The sequence below is a fragment of the Oncorhynchus kisutch genome, linkage group LG19 (genome assembly GCF_002021735.2).
Source record: "Oncorhynchus kisutch isolate 150728-3 linkage group LG19, Okis_V2, whole genome shotgun sequence".
In the NCBI taxonomy this organism is placed as follows: domain Eukaryota; kingdom Metazoa; phylum Chordata; class Actinopteri; order Salmoniformes; family Salmonidae; genus Oncorhynchus; species Oncorhynchus kisutch.
This window is the reverse complement of record NC_034192.2, coordinates 4,346,987-4,364,040: the sequence shown is the minus strand read 5'-3', so window position 1 is coordinate 4,364,040 and position 17,054 is coordinate 4,346,987. Positions and strand designations below refer to the sequence as shown.

The window sequence follows — 17,054 nt, the reverse complement described above, 5'->3', positions numbered from 1 at the left end:
GTACCACAGCACATTGACACGGTACAGGTACCCCCTGTATATAGCCTCGTTATTGTTATTTTATTGTGTTACTTTTATTACATTTTTTACTTTATTTCAGTAAATATTTTCTTCACTCTTTCTTGAACTGCATTGTTGGTTAAGGGCTTGTTAGTAAGTATTTCACATTAAGGTCTACACCTTGCGCATGTGACAAATAAAATATGATTTGATTTATGGCCTGGGTCTCTCCAGACCCACAGGGGGAAGAGGCTGCAGTAGTGAGCAGAGCAGCCTGACATGCACAGCCTTTATCACACTGCCATCTGATCTGAGAGCTGTTTATTGCAGCGTACTGGGAGGGACTGGAAAAGGTATATCTCACCATCTCTCCACTCACCGGACATGTTCTCCCTCTTGCGGGTCTGCAGCACGATGGCCCGGTCTCTGTCCAGGATGCGCGGCTGGCAGCGCTCACACAGGTACGTCTCAGGAATGTGCTGCCTGTCGATCCCCATGCAGTCTATGTGCTGCCACACACTGAGAGAGAAGAGAGAGGAGAGGGCAGAGAGTCAGTAACAGCAGCCATTCACAATGCAACAGGGGATCTAGAGAGGGGTCACTAATCCCAAAGAAAAGTTGAGGTGAGACATGGACATCGTTTGAAGGCTAGAATGCTCATAAATCACTGCTAGGACAGTTTGGACTCTGGTCTAAGTCATTGTGACCTGATAAAGGAGAGGGTCTATCCCAGTTCCTACCTGCACTTGTCGCAGCAGATCATGTAGCCGTCGTCGTGGGTGAAGCCACAGATGCAGCGGGTGATGTCGGCCCCGTAGCTGCCGTCCTCCGAGGTGCTGAGTGTGGTGCCCCTGGAAGCCTCGTCCTGCAGGCCCCCCGGCACAAACAGCCCCTCGCCCGGCCGGATCAGCATGGAGGGGGGAGGGGAGGCCGGGGGTGTGGGCGGGGGGCGCGCCCCATAGTTGTGGTCCTGGGGAAGAGGACAGAAAGGAGTTGAAGGAGACACATACAAGCCACAAATTAAAGAGAGTAGCACTATATTATACTATACTTATTTTCCACCATAATTTGCAAATAAATTCATTAAAAAAATCCTACAATGTGATTTTTCTGGATTTTTCCCCCTCATTTTGTCTGTCATAGTTGAAGTGTACCTATGATGAAAATTACAGGCCTCATCTTTTTAAGTGGGAGAACTTGCACAATTGGTGGCTGACTAAATACTTTTTGCCCCACTGTATGTCAAACACTGAAATTCTGATTCAACAACTGCAAACGGCCACTTATTTCCAATATGAATTGTGTTGAATTGGAATTTCCTTTTCGTTATTCACTAAGCAAAGACTGCATTGTGATCGACCCTAACCCATATCCACAGTCTCCTCCCCCAGGTGAGTGAACTAGCCTGGAGGAAGCTAGCTACCCTAACTGATGATCAACCAGGAGGGAAAGAGTTCAGCTATATTAGCGGGTGAGCGAGAAAGAGAACCAGAGAGAAGTATGCTATATAGCCAGTACTGTATGACAGTGTACCGTAGTGTCCTGTATGACAGTGTACTGTGTTAGTGTACGGTAGTGTCAATGTACTGTATTAGTGTACGGTAGTGTCAGTGTACTGTATAGTGTATGGTAGTGTCAGTGTTTTGTATTATAGTGCATGGTATTGTATTAGTGTACGGTAGTGTCCTGTATTATAGTGTACGGTAGTGTCCTGTATTATAGTGTACGGTAGTGTCAGTGTCCTCTATTACAGTGTACGGTAGTGTCAATGTACTGTATTATAGTGTACGGTAGTGTCAGTGTCCTGTATTATAGTGTACGGTAGTGTCAGTGTACTGTATTATAGTGTACGGTAGTGTCAGTGTCCTCTATTATAGTGTACGGTAGTGTCCTGTATTATAGTGTACGGTAGTGTCAGTGTCCTGTATTATAGCGTACGGTAGTGTCAGTGTCCTCTATTATAGTGTACGGTAGTGTCAATGTACTGTATTATAGTGTACGGTAGTGTCAGTGTCCTCTATTATAGTGTACGGTAGTGTCAATGTACTGTATTATAGTGTACGGTAGTGTCAGTGTCCTGTATTATAGTGTACGGTAGTGTCAGTGTCCTGTATTATAGTGTACGGTAGTGTCAGTGTCCTGTATTATAGTGTACGGTAGTGTCAGTGTCCTCTATTATAGTGTACGGTAGTGTCAATGTACTGTATTATAGTGTACGGTAGTGTCAATGTCCTATTATAGTGTACGGTAGTGTCAATGTACTGTATTAGTGTACAGTAGTGTCTGTATTGTATTATAGTGTACGGTAGTGTCAATGTACTGTATTAGTGTACAGTAGTGTCTATTGTATTATAGTGTACGGTAGTGTCAATGTACTGTATTATAGTTTACGGTAGTGTCAGTGTCCTCTATTATAGTGTACGGTAGTGTCAATGTACTGTATTATAGTGCATTGTATTATAGTGTATGGTAGTGTCAGTGTCCTTTATTATAGCGTACGGTAGTGTCAGTGTCCTCTATTATAGTGTACGGTAGTGTCAATGTACTGTATTATAGTGTACAGTAGTGTCTGTATTGTATTATAGTGTACGGTAGTGTCAGTGTACTGTATTATAGTGTACAGTGTCTATTGTATTATAGTGTACGGTAGTGTCAGTGTACTGTATTATAGTGTACGGTAGTGTTAATGTACTGTATTAGTGTACAGTAGTGTCTGTATTGTATTATAGTGTACGGTAGTGTCAGTGTACTGTATTATAGTGTACAGTAGTGTCTGTATTGTATTATAGTGTACGGTAGTGTCAGTGTCCTCTATTATAGTGCACGGTAGTGTCAGTGTACTGTATTATAGTGTACGGTAGTGTCAGTGTACTGTATTATATAGTGTACGGTAGTGTCAGTGTCCTCTATTATAGTGTATGGTAGTGTTAGTGTCCTGTATTATATAGTGTTAGTGTCCTGTATTATATAGTGTACGGTAGTATTAGTGTCCTGTATTATATAGTGTACGGTAGTATTAGTGTCCTGTATTATATAGTGTACGGTAGTGTCAGTGTCCTGTATTATAGTGTACGGTAGTGTCAGTGTCCTCTATTATAGTGTACGGTGGTGTCAATGTACTGTATTATAGTGTACGGTAGTGTCAATGTACTGTATTATAGTGCATTGTATTATAGTGTATGTAGTGTCAGTGTCCTTTATTATAGCGTACGGTAGTGTCAGTGTCCTCTATTATAGTGTACGGTAGTGTCAATGTACTGTATTATAGTGCATTGTATTATAGTGTATGGTAGTGTCAGTGTCCTTTATTATAGCGTACGGTAGTGTCAGTGTCCTCTATTATAGTGTACGGTGGTGTCAATGTACTGTATTATAGTGTACGGTAGTGTCAGTGTCCTCTATTATAGTGTACGGTAGTGTCAATGTACTGTATTATAGTGCATTGTATTATAGTGTATGGTTGTGTCAGTGTCCTTTATTATAGCGTTAGGAAGGTAGTGTACAGTAGTGTCTGTACTGTATTATAGTGTACAGTAGTGTCTGTATTGTATTATAGTGTACGGTAGTGTCAGTGTCCTCTATTATAGTGTACGGTAGTGTCAGTGTACTGTATTATAGTGCATGGTATTATATTAGTGTCCGGTAGTGTCCGTGTAATGTATTATACTGTACGGTGGTGTCAATGTACTGTATTTTAGTGTACGGTAGTGTCAATGTACTGTATTATAGTGCATTGTATTATAGTGTATGGTAGTGTTAGTGTCCTGTATTATAGTGTATGGTAGTGTCAGTGTCCTGTATTATAGTGTACGGTAGTGTCAGTGTCCTCTATTATAGTGTACGGTAGTGTCAATGTACTGTATTATAGTGCATTGTATTATAGTGTATGGTTGTGTCAGTGTCCTTTATTATAGCGTTAGGAAGGTAGTGTACAGTAGTGTCTGTACTGTATTATAGTGTACGGTAGTGTCAGTATTGTATCAGTGTGTGGTAGTGTCAATGTACTGTATTAGTGTACGGTCGTGTCAGTGTACTGTATTATAGTGTACGGTCGTGTCAGTGTACTGTATTATAGTGTACGGTAGTGTCTGTGTACTGAATTTTAGTGTACAGTAGTGTCAGTGTTTTGTATTATAGTGCATGGTATTGTATTAGTGTATGGTAGTGTCCTGCATTATAGTGTACGGTAGTGTCCGTGTACTGTATTATAGTGTATGGTAGTGTACTGTATTATAGTTTACGGTAGTGTCAGTATATTGTATTATAGTGCATGGTATTGTATTAGTGTATGGTAGTGTACTGCATTAGTGTACGGTAGTGTCCGTGTAATGTATTATACTGTACGGTAGAGTCAGTGTACTGTATTAGTGTACGGTAGTGTATTATACTGTATGGTATTGTCAGTGTACTGTATTAGTGTACGGTAGTGTATTATACTGTACGGTAGTGTGCGTGTCCTGTATTATAGTGTACGGTAGTGTCAATGTACTGTATTATAGTGCATTGTATTATAGTGTATGGTTGTGTCAGTGTCCTTTATTATAGCGTAAGGAAGGTAGTGTACAGTAGTGTCAGTGTACTGTATTATAGTGTACAGTAGTGTCAGTATTGTATCAGTGTATGGTAGTGTCAGTATTGTATCAGTGTGTGGTAGTGTCAATGTACTGTATTAGTGTACGGTCGTGTCAGTGTACTGTATCATAGTGTACGGTAGTGTCCGTGTACTGAATTTTAGTGTACAGTAGTGTCAGTGTTTTGTATTATAGTGCATGGTATTGTATTAGTGTACGGTAGTGTACTGCATTATAGTGTACGGTAGTGTCCGTGTACTGTATTATAGTGTATGGTAGTGTACTGTATTATAGTGTACGGTAGTGTCAGTATATTGTATTATAGTGTATGGTAATGTACTGCATTAGTGTACGGTAGTGTCCGTGTAATGCATTATACTGTACGGTAGAGTCAGTGTACTGTATTAGTGTATGGTAGTGTATTATATTGTACGGTATTGTCAGTGTCCTGTATTATAGTGTATGGTAGTGTCAATTTTCTGTATTATACTGTACATTAGTGTCAGTGTCCTGTATTAGTGTACGGTATTGTGTTATACTGTACGGTAGTGTGAGTGTCCTGTATTATAGTGTACAGTAGTGTGAGTGTCCTGTATTATAGTGTACGGTAGTGTGAGTGTTCTGTATTATAGTTTACGGTAGTGTCAGTGTCCTGTATTATAGTTTACGGTAGTGTCAGTGTCCTGTATTATAGTGTACGGTAGAGGTCGACCGATTAATCGGAATGGCCGATTAATTAGGGCCGATTTCAAGTTTTCATAACAATCGGAAATCGGTATTTTTGGGCGCCGATTTGCCTATTATTATTATTTTTTAAACATTTTTATGTAACTAGGCAAGTCAGTTAAGAACACATTCTTATTTTCAATGGCGGCCTAGATTTTTACCTTGTCAGCTCGGGGGATCCAATCTTGCAACCTTACCGTTAACTAGTCCAACGCAATAACGACCTGCCTCTCTCTCTCGTTGCACTCCACAAGGAGACTGACTGCCTGTTACGCAAATGCAGTAAGCCAAGGTAAGTTGCTAGCTAGCATTAAACTTATCTTATAAAAAAACAATCAATCATAATCACTAGTTAACTACACAAGGTTGATGATATTACTAGATATTATCTAGCGTGTCCTGTGTTGCATATAATCTGACTGAGCATACAAGTATCTGAGTATCTGACTGAGCGGTGGTAGGCAAAAGCAGGCGCGTAAACATGAATTCAAACAGCACTTTCGTGCGTTTTGCCAGCAGCTCTTTGTTGTGCGTCAAGCATTGCTCTGTTTATGAATTCAAACCTATCAACTCCCGGGATGAGGCTGGTGTAACCGATGTGAAATGGCTGGCTAGTTAGCGCGCGCTAATAGCGTTTCAAACTTCACTCGCTCTGAGCCTTAGGGTGGTTGTTTCCCTTGCTCTGCATGGGTAACGCTGCTTCGATGTGGTGGCTGTTGTCGTTGTGTTGCTGGTTCGAGCCCAGTGAGGAGAGGGACGGAAGCTATACTGTTACACTGGCAATACTAAAGAGCCTATAAGAACATCCAATAGTCAAAGGTTAATGAAAATACAAATGGTATAGAGGGAAATAGTCCTATAATAACTACAACCTAAAACTTCTTAACTGGGAATATTGAAGACTCATGTTAAAAGGAACCACCAGCTTTCATATGTTCTCAAATTCTGAGCAAGGAACTGAAACGTTAGCTTTCTTACATGGCACATATTGCACTTTTACTTTCTTCTCCAACACTTTGTTTTTGCATTATTTAAACCAAATTGAACATGTTTCATTATTTATTTGAGGCAAAATGTATTTTATTGATGTATTATATTAAGTTAAAATAAGTGTTCATTCAGTATTGTTGTAATTGTCATTATTACAAATACATTTGTATCTTTTATTTAAATCGTCCGATAAATCAGTATCGGTTTTTTTTAATAGGTCCTCCAATAATCGGTATCGGCGTTGAAAAATCATAATCTGTCGACCTCTAGTGTACGTTAGTGTCAGTGTCCTGTATTATAGTGTACGGTAGTGTCAACGTCCTGTATTATATAGTGTACGGTAGTGTCAGTGTCCTGTATTATAGTGTACGGTAGTGTCAATGTCCTGTATTATAGTGTACGGTAGTGTCAGTGTCCTGTATTATAGTGTACGGTAGTGTCAGTGTCCTGTATTATAGTTTACGGTAGTGTCAGTGTCCTGTATTATATAGTGTACAGTAGTGTCAGTGTACTGTATTATATAGTGTACGGCAGTGTCAGTGTCCTGTATTATATAGTGTACGGTAGTGTCAGTGTCCTGTATTATATAGTGTACGGTAGTGTCAATGTCCTGTATTATATAGTGTACAGTAGTGTCAGTGTACTGTATTATATAGTGTACGGCAGTGTCAGTGTCCTGTATTATATAGTGTACGGTAGTGTCAGTGTCCTTTATTATATAGTGTACGGTAGTGTCAGTGTACTGTATTATAGTTTACGGTAGTGTTAGTGTCCTGTATTATAGTTTACGGTGGTGTCAGTGTACTGTATTATATAGTGTACGGTAGTGTCAGTGTACTGTATTATATAGTGTACGGTAGTGTCAGTGTCCTGTATTCTAGTTTACGGTAGTGTCAGTGTCCTGTATTATATAGTGTACAGTAGTGTCAGTGTACTGTATTATATAGTGTACGGTAGTGTCAGTGTCCTGTATTATATAGTGTACAGTAGTGTCAGTGTACTGTATTATATAGTGTACAGTAGTGTCAGTACTGTATTATATAGTGTACGGTAGTGTCAGTGTCCTGTATTATATAGTGTACGGTAGTGTCAGTGTCCTGTATTATATAGTGTACGGTAGTGTCAGTGTACTGTATTATAGTTTACGGTAGTGTTAGTGTCCTGTATTATAGTTTACGGTGGTGTCAGTGTCCTGTATTATAGTGTACGGTAGTGTCAGTGTACTGTATTATATAGTGTACGGTAGTGTCAGTGTACTGTATTATATAGTGTACGGTAGTGTCAGTGTCCTGTATTCTAGTGTACGGTAGTGTAGTGGTGTGTACTGCAGTTTAGTGTTGAAGTGGAGTGTACTCACGGCGTAGGGCAGCCCAATGTAACTGTGGGAGTGGTGAGAGCTAATGCTGTAGATCTGGTGCGGGTAGCTGGATTTCTCCACCACCACAGGGCTGGCCTCTACCGATTCTGGTCTGCTGGACAGAGAGAGAGAAACAGAGTCAGGAGGGGGATCCCATTCACAACGTAACAAAGAAGAGAGATCTGTGTGATGTAAAATGAAAGATAAGACATACAAGAGGGACAGAAACAGTAAGGGGGATTCCATTTACTACAGCAAGAGAGAACGAGAGAAGACACAGAGAGAAATGAAAGCTAGACATGAAAGAGGGAGAGAAACAGGAGGGAGATGAGTGTAGCGTTAAACGACAGGTAGTGAGAAAAAGGGTAGAATAGGAGAGAGCGCAGAGAGAACCTCCTCATAAGCAGTGAGTGTTTCTACACCTGCATTGCTTGCTGTTTGGGGTTTTAGGCTCGGTTTCTGTACAGCACTTTGAGACATCAGCTGATGTAAGAAGGGCTTTATAAATACATTTGATTTGATTTGAGTGTATTGCTGTGCTTCATTGATTCTCCTCTTCTACTGGCTTAATGAGGAGTGTTTATTTGGGAGGGCTTTAGGGGTGCTGACAGTGGTTGTGACAGAGTGGAAGTTGCCTGCCCCTCATATCACCTCAGCTAACTGGACAGAGCAGATAGCAGGGCTAATAACTAAAATGGGGGGCTCAATCTCTCCACTATATTTAAACCTGAACCCCATTTCTGGAGGACACACACACACACACACACACACAACATTGACACACGCAGAAACAATAACAGGCATTCACTTCCGTGAGATCATTTATCAAACTGGTAAATCCACTTTTATTCTATGACATTGCAGTGGTGCAGAGAAAGCCTGTCTGGCTGTTTGAACATGAAACCAAGGACATATGGTTAACTAGGCTACTTCTCACTGGTATTGGAGGGAGGAGGGCTTCAAAAAGAAGACAAGTGGGATTGGCAAACAGACAACAGAGAGGAGATGAAGGAGGGAAGGAGTGATGGGAGGAGTGGCACTGTCAGGAGAGAAGAAAAGAAAGAGACCAGTGACAGCCCAGGCAGTTGAGACTCCAGGCTGATGTCATGACAAATCAGAAGGCCAGCTGATGTTCCAACAACTAATACTGCAACTCCTACACACAGACAGCCTGTTGGTCAGTCATGAGGAAGAAGCTCCACCAAATCATCCCCTTCTCCTACAGGATAGTCCAGACAACTGCTACAAGGTCAAAGAGAGGGAGAGTGAAGGAGAGAGAATAGAGATGCCCCCAGGTGTATCCGAGGCTGGCCTAGCACATCCACTCTCAGTCCTCTCAGAAGCAGAGGCTAAATGAAACCTTGACAAGGGGCCAACTGTCCTGCCAAGAAGTTTGGCTAACAATGCAGAGTACAAGAGAAAAGCCCACTAAACAAACTGGACAGCTTCAAAGGTACCGTGTTACAACATGTATACGTGGTCTGATGGTGTAGTAGAATGCTATGGTTATATGGCTCAAACAGGCTATGTAGCATATTTGGACATTGAGTACTAGGAGCAGCTGACACACAAACCCCAAATAAAAACAGAAAATATGTGAAACACCACACACAGCCCCGCAGAAACTCTTCCAGACAGTAACTGGAATACATGACAAGCCAGTAGCAGCACAGTAGGGTAGCAAAACTAGGCTACTCAAACGAATGGACGTGCCACGTGTCAGCATGTTAAAGTACAAACACACCTCTCCAATGCTCCAACCCTCCCTCTCCTTCTCTCTAGACACCCCATCCCTCCTAGGGTAAAGCAGCAGTACAGTACCTGGTGGAGGCAGCCTTTCACCCCTAGTCTCCCCGCGTGCTGCACACCATGACCTCTCAATGCTCGCTGTGCAGCACTTCCTTAAACATGGTATTGGCGCTCAAGCAGCAGGCGCTTTGTGTCAAAGTGAAAACGTAAGTGCCTGTAAAAAGGTCTAGGGGGCGGGCCCCGGGGAAGGTGTGTGTACATCTCGCTGAAACACACACACACACACAGAGAGAGAGAGTTCACTACACTCCCCAGGGCAGAGAAGTAATCCAACCCAAGCCAAATCCAAATCAACTTTAAAGTAGGCTACTGAAAACTGTGTGAATGATTTACTTGGGTAAAAATCTACACTTCATAATCGGGGATTTGCATGGATGCAGCATGCATCATTCAGTGGTGAGAGAGAACATTAATGTATTAAAATTAAATTAGTGATCGTATGAGGAGTCATTCAAATGGGTTTATTGTGTTTTCCTGGGATAGTCCCTTTGGTGAGAGGGGGGGGATGATAGACAAAGGAGAAGAAAACAGACATGTGATGAGTGAGTGAGTTTGTTTGATGGATGGCGAGGGGCCATGTTTGGTTTCAGTGTGAGTGGCCAAAGGGACTGAGACTGAGTGCATCAATCATGTCTGTCTCATAGGAAGTCAGGGACGAAGACACAAGAGTACATGATGCTATTGTCAATCACAATCACACACGTCTAGGGGGAAGCTATGAGATGTGAGACACCGGGAGATTCAGAGAGCAGAGACAGCAAAGATGGAACGGCGGTGTCAATTAAACAGACAGCTAGGCATGTGCTAATCATAGCTCACAGCTCAAGAGAGAGCTTAATATGGAGCAAGATATCACACACACACACACAGACAGCGAGGGAGAGAGACAGGGAGAGAGAGACAGAGAGAGACACAGAACGCACTCCTGCACAGCCAGCCAACACACACCGCTGCATCTTTCAGAGGGAGGTGGAGAGGCAGTGACTGCTCCTCTGGGAGTAGTACTGCTGTTCCTAGGGTTAGCAAGTTAGCACACTAATGCTAACCTCTGTCCTGTGTTGAGAACACGAGGGCCTCGAAGAGCAACAAGGATCTGTGTCTTGTTTTATCAGTAGGTTGGAAGGAAGAGGGCTAGATGATAACTACCCTGGTCTGTGGGCACAGTGGATGTAGGTAGTCCTGTGTGTGTGTGTTTTACAGATAGGAAGCCATACTCTGTGCTCCCTCACAGTGGAGGTAGGTAGTCCTGTGTGTGTGTTTTACAGACAGACAGCCATACTCTGTGCTCCCTCACAGTGGAGGTAGGTAGTCCTGTGTGTGTTTTACAGACAGACAGCCATACCCTGTGCTCCCTCACAGTGGAGGTAGGTAGTCCTGTGTGTTTTACAGACAGGCAGCCATACCCTGTGCTCCCTCACAGTGGAGGTAGGTAGTCCTGTGTGTTTTACAGACAGCCATACCCTGTGCTCCCTCACAGTGGAGGTAGGTATTCCTGTGTGTGTGTTTTACAGACAGCCATACTCTGTGCTCCCTCACAGTGGAGGTAGGTGGTCCTGTGTGTGTGTTTTACAGACAGCCATACTCTGTGCTCCCTCACAGTGGAGGTAGGTGGTCCTGTGTGTGTGTTTTACAGACAGCCATACTCTGTGCTCCCTCACAGCGGAGGTAGGAAGTCCTGTGTGTGTGTGTTTTACAGACAGCCATACTCTGTGCTCCCTCACAGTGGAGGTAGGAAGTCCTGTGTGTGTGTTTTACAGACAGCCATACTCTGTGCTCCCTCACAGTGGAGGTAGGAAGTCCTGTGTGTGTGTTTTACAGACAGCCATACTCTGTGCTCCCTCACAGTGGAGGTAGGTGGTCCTGTGTGTGTGTTTTACAGACAGCCATACTCTGTGCTCCCTCACAGTGGAGGTAGGTGGTCCTGTGTGTGTGTGTTTTACAGACAGCCATACTCTGTGCTCCCTCACAGTGGAGGTAGGTGGTCCTGTGTGTGTGTTTTACAGACAGCCATACTCTGTGCTCCCTCACAGTGGAGGTAGGTGGTCCTGTGTGTGTGTTTTACAGACAGCCATACTCTGTGCTCCCTCACAGTGGAGGTAGGTGGTCCTGTGTGTGTGTTTTACAGACAGCCATACTCTGTTCTCCCTCACAGTGGAGGTAGGTGGTCCTGTGTGTGTGTTTTACAGACAGCCATACTCTGTGCTCCCTCACAGTGGAGGTAGGAGGTCCTGTGTGTGTGTTTTACAGACAGCCATACTCTGTGCTCCCTCACAGTGGAGGTAGGAAGTCCTGTGTGTGTGTTTTACAGACAGCCATACTCTGTGCTCCCTCACAGTGGAGGTAGGAAGTCCTGTGTGTGTGTTTTACAGACAGCCATACTCTGTGCTCCCTCACAGTGGAGGTAGGTGGACACCGATTTGGATTTTACACTTTTATTTAACGAGGCAAGTCAGTTAAGAACACATTCTTACTTTCAATGACGGCCGAGGAACGGTGGGTTAACTGCCTCGTTCAGGGGCAGAATGACAGATTTTTTACCTTGACAGCTCAGGGGATTCAATCTTGCAACCTTACAGTTAACTAGTCCAACGCTCTAACCACCTGATTACATTGCACTCCACGAGAAGCCTGCCTGTTACGCGAATGCAGTAAGAAGCCATGGCAAGTTGCTAGCTAGCATTAAACTTATCTTATAAAAAACAATCAATCATAATCACTAGTTATAACTACACATGGTTGATGATATTACTAGTTTATCTAGCGTGTCCTGCGTTGCATATAATCGATGCGGTGCGTATCGTTGCTCCAATGTGTACCTAACTATAAACATCAATGCCTTTTTTAAAATCAATACACAGAAGTATATATTTTTTAAACCTGTATATTTAGCTAAAAGAAATCCAGGTTAGCAGGTAATATTAACCAGGTGAAAGTGTCACTTCTCTTGCGTTCATTGCACGCAGAGTCAGGGTATATGCAACAGATTGGGCTGCCTGAACGCGACGGGAACCATTTAAACGCCTTAACCACAAGAGGGCCACCTGTCATTCAGCCTGGTGACCATGGCAATGGCTCCTGCGCAGTGCGGAAGGGAGACATTGGGGAGGTTTCTATGGCAACCAGCTGTGGCCGCCTGCAACAGCACTTAAGGCTGGGGGAGAGTGACACGGCCCCATTTAAAGAGACAAGCCCTCTAAAAGCAGACCTTTATGTTCTTCAACCACAGGAGCACAGAGGATGTCTCTCTTATTTGTCTATAATCTTTGCCAGTATCCCCGAGGAGAGTATAGGGAATATTGTGAGGAGGGTGGTATGTTGTTGCCATGGGGACAGGCTCCACTTCCCTAACAAGGTGCACAGCGTACAGACAAGGATCAGATGCGTCATTTTCAGAGTAAAATCCTCCCTCCACCTGGTGGTGTCAGGTTGGTAGGAGTCATTCTAAATCATGACATTGGCTACACTGACATTGTATTACACAGAAGCAACCACTCAGAAACAGAAAGTGAACAGTAAGGGTGTGTGATGCTAGATAGTCATAAACACAGCATATGTTGTATTTAAGTAACATGGTCTTCTGCCTCATATCGTCTCTACAAAGTGTGTTTTGTCATATACGGAACTTGGGTGGTCAGATTAGGGCAAGGAGAATGTCTATGGGAAGTGATGGGTGTGAGACGGTGAGTAGTGCTATATATGTGATCAATGGCAGTGATTGACCAGGCCTGTCCCATACAGTAGACAGCAGGGCTATGGAGCCCCTCAGCAGGGCTAGAGAGAGACACAGAAAGAGAGAGACACAGAGCGCTTTAGGTCGTAAGGGGGAGATATGGTTGACAGACACAGACAGATGACAGGGCCAATTAAAGTGAATGAGGAAGCTGGGGAGAAAGGATGAAATAAAAAGAGAGAGCGGATGAGAAAGAGATGCGAGGGGGGATGACAGCAGCAGACAATGGAGGAGAGGCAGAGAATGAGTGAAAAGGAGAAGAGAGAGTAAGAGAAGGGTGAGATGAATCATGATATGGTGGGTTGGGCCTGAAGACGTTGGTATACTCACTCTGAGCCTGCAGCCATTTCCAGGAATGAGGTGTCTGCTGTGTCCACCCCTACAGGGATCACTATGCTCATGACGTTCTTTGCTGATCAATTCTTGTCCTACGGAGTCCAGAGCATGGGAGTCCAAAACACTGAGGCATGCCAGCCACAGCACTCATTGCAGACATCTAAGTGCATCCACAAGGCCTGCCAACACACAGAGGGAGAGAGAAAGACAAGGTAGTTAGGTGACTGTCCCTTTTTCACCATGCTATCTGAAACTAGGGTATTTCCAGGAATCACCATGATTCATAAATTCAGCTGTGTTTGATGTAGGTACTAGCTAACTGCTAGTAACACAGAAAATAAACAGCACAATAGGAATTTCCCAAGTAAAGCTCTCAAAGAGAACCCTCGCCCACCTCACTGGCTACCTGAGACATTAATGGATGCAAGGGGGAAGAGAAGCTATAGTAAGGCGATGCCTGATGTCGGTAAACTGGTCAAACGCGACCTCTACACAGACTGCCAGGAATGCAGGATGCTGCGGTGGCAGTGTTCCACCACAAGGGGGTGTGACAGAACACAGAGCTCTGACTGGCGGCCATTAATGGAGGAGGAGAAAGAAAAACGCAACACAGAGACCATCTTTTCACCGAGCAGGATTGTTCTATTGAGCAGAACAGCGTACACACACACACACACACTCTCGCTCTCTAAAAGGAACACACACACACACGCATAATCCTTTAACGCTGTAATTAGAGCTGTCACAAGCCCCTGGCTGTGTCTAGATGTGAAAGCCAGTGTAAAATAGGCATCTTGTCTCACTCTCCCCCTGTTTGTTCAGCATTGCAGGTGGACAGAAGATGCATAGAAAGACTAAGTCAATAATTAACTCCTTTAGGTGTCAGACAGACTGCAGCCTCTCTCTGATGAAGAGAGAAGTAGGACGAGGGATTAATGGTAGGTTGACAGACAGAGGTAGTCACTCCAGCCAACAGGCAATAACAATGCTACGTACATAGATTAAATAGACCTGTCCCAATTAGCCAAAACACAAACAAACAGTGGGTGGTAATGTACAGGCTATTATAGCTTATAGCCTACGTAATGCAAGGCATGTGTCCAGACAGGGGCATATGGGCTGGCCCTGATACTGAGAGCACAGCGTTGTTGATAAATGGGATTAGTGGGAGGGACACATGCCAAGACAAAATAGGCTGGAGTTCACACCTCTGTGTGTGTACCAGCCCAGGCATCCAGCAGAGAGGGCTCATCTCTGACACACTGCTATAAAAATCTAGACATTTCAGGTTTACTAGACTGCCGAAACATTTTTACAGTCCCTTTAAACAGCAGGGCCCATATCACAGCACAGCTTTGTGTGGCTCAATTAACAATAGAAACCAATTCTTGCTGGAACATTTCCCTGTAACAGGGCACTTAGCCAGACCACTGAAATGACATAAAACCTTTTTGTGTTATCTCAAAGGCTCAGTATGTTTTGGTGTAGTAAAAATCCCCTCCTTCGGAAACAGGCCGTCTGTTTCCAAGCGTTTTGCTGTGATCTTCTCTGCCTGTCTAAGGGAATCCTGCCGTCACTGCTCAGGAATGCACACACACACACACACACACAACCACCCCCACACAGACAGATAACCCAAACCCCCTCCCCTTCTAGACCCTTGCACACATTCCTTTGCTGGGAGGCACCCAGGGGCGCACATACACACACATACACGGCACCAGGGCCAGACACATTCAAGACACACAAAAGGGGGGTTGGAAAAAAGGCTAACGAGTACAGTACAGCATTCCTGACTAAATCTGAGCGCTGTGACTGCCATCCGACGCTCCTCCCACTTCCTCTAGCGGAGCTGTCTGTCACACGGGACCAACATGCCAAAAAAAAGCAGAGGAAAAAGACAAACACTCCCTCACTCTTTCGCCACCTCACTCCTTCTGCCCTCCCTCGCTGTGCCCCATCCACCCCACCCGGATGTCTCTCTCCACTTCCTAAATAAACCTCAGAGCATGGAAGGGAAGGGAGTGCCGCAGACAGGGCTCCTAATTACAAAGAGTCTGGAAGAGAGAAACAGAGCATGGTGAAGAAGGGGAAAGGAGAGGGAGAGTACAAGAGGGAAAGGGGGAGGGAGAGTACAGGAGGGAAAGGGAGAGAGAAAGACGAAGCAAAAAATGTTGATGGCAGAACACTAGCTAGTCAAGCGAGGAGGAAAGCTGTGGTGCTTTTGTCCCCCACTCCCCCTTTCGTTCTGTCTGATGTTCTCTCATCACAGATCTCACAGCGCTGCAGGGAGCCTTCCAAATGATCCATCTACCCTCTGTTTGGGAGAGGGGTGGGGGAGGCACCCAAACTCCTGTATGGGCACTAGGGTTCCTCTAACACAGGCACAGCAGCCTTCTGAGACTACGTGTGAGAGTAGAGCAGAGACTAGAGCTGAGCCCACTCTCCCCCCTCTTTTCATTTGCCCTCCTCCCTTTCCCAATCCCCCCTCCTCACTAAGGCCACAGTCACGTCATTGTGTGGGGGAATAACTTTCCTTTTCAGACAGACCAGTCACTGAACTGCATTCAGCAGGGAAAACACACACACACACACTCGTGCTAGGCTAGTTGGAGCCACCGTATGTCAGAGCTTGTTTTCATTGAGGCTCTTTGGACCAAGTCTCAGTGTTTGATTTTGAGCCGGGAGCAGAGAACGATGAACATAAAGACAGGCTTCTAACGGACGCCGCGCACCTCCTTCCCTCTAAGTTCCCAACAGAGCTGAAGTGACTTCACACCATCCTCCTAGGCTGAGTCATCGCAGCAGCCAGCCATGAGCGCACACACCAAAATAAAGACACTCCTATACACTGGAAAAAGCCACCATCAGAATGTCACAACCCTACCTTTCACAGTGCCCAAACAGGGCTACTCTCTGCATCAGCTGTCCTGTATTAATCACTGTGCCCAAGCTGCCAGGGCTCCCTCTGTGCTTTACCTCTGAAGGTGAAACCATACATCAATAATACAGGACATTAGAGATGTAGGCGTGTGTTAGAGATTGGGTGCCACCAGTGTTGAGTAGATAAGTTCTACTGTGATGTTTACCATTGACCACCTATCGCGCAGCAGCAAACTGCACTGTGTCCAGACCCAGTAAAAGGCATTGGAGAAAGAATGATGTTGCTTCGTCCACATCCACACTCTGCAGAGTACACTAACCAGCAGACAATGGCCCCAGGCCAGCACTCTCTGTGTGTGTGAGAGAGTGAGAGACAGTGGGCCCTAGAGGCTACTTTATACACATCAGCCTACACACTTTGGGCTTGTACCCTGTCAAACAAACACACACAGAGGGTAAATGAGGGATCTTCAAAAACAGGGATTTTTGCATCTCCCATCTCGGGTGCAGGGTACAGCCACCCAGCCAGGGTTTTCAGTGCAGTACAGCCAGGTTCTGACAGCTGGTCTGGGGCGGCCCTGTTCTGGCCTACTCTCCCTCAGTACACCCTCCTCTCCCTAGCACAGCACCATTTGACATTCTTAAATTTGAT

General features: G+C 44.6%; 1 protein-coding gene across 12 annotated transcripts in view; it reads right to left on the bottom strand.

The window, feature by feature from the left end:
* Positions 1-17,054, bottom strand: part of kmt2e (lysine (K)-specific methyltransferase 2E) — a 41,745-nt gene that overhangs the window by 18,479 nt on the left and 6,212 nt on the right. For 7 of the 12 annotated variants that reach the window (XM_031798243.1, XM_031798232.1, XM_031798235.1 and 4 more), the window contains exons 2-5: positions 13,514-13,698; positions 7,645-7,759; positions 741-970; positions 365-519 (exon numbers count right to left, since the gene is read on the bottom strand). In XM_031798243.1, coding sequence (XP_031654103.1) covers positions 365-519; positions 741-970; positions 7,645-7,759; positions 13,514-13,584 — 571 coding nt within the window. In that variant the 5' untranslated portion in view covers positions 13,585-13,698. Of the gene's footprint in view, positions 1-364; positions 520-740; positions 971-7,644; positions 7,760-9,465; positions 9,583-13,513; positions 13,699-17,054 lie in introns of those variants that run through there. The other 5 variants (XM_031798238.1, XM_031798241.1, XM_031798234.1 and 2 more) reach the window with 4 other exon arrangements.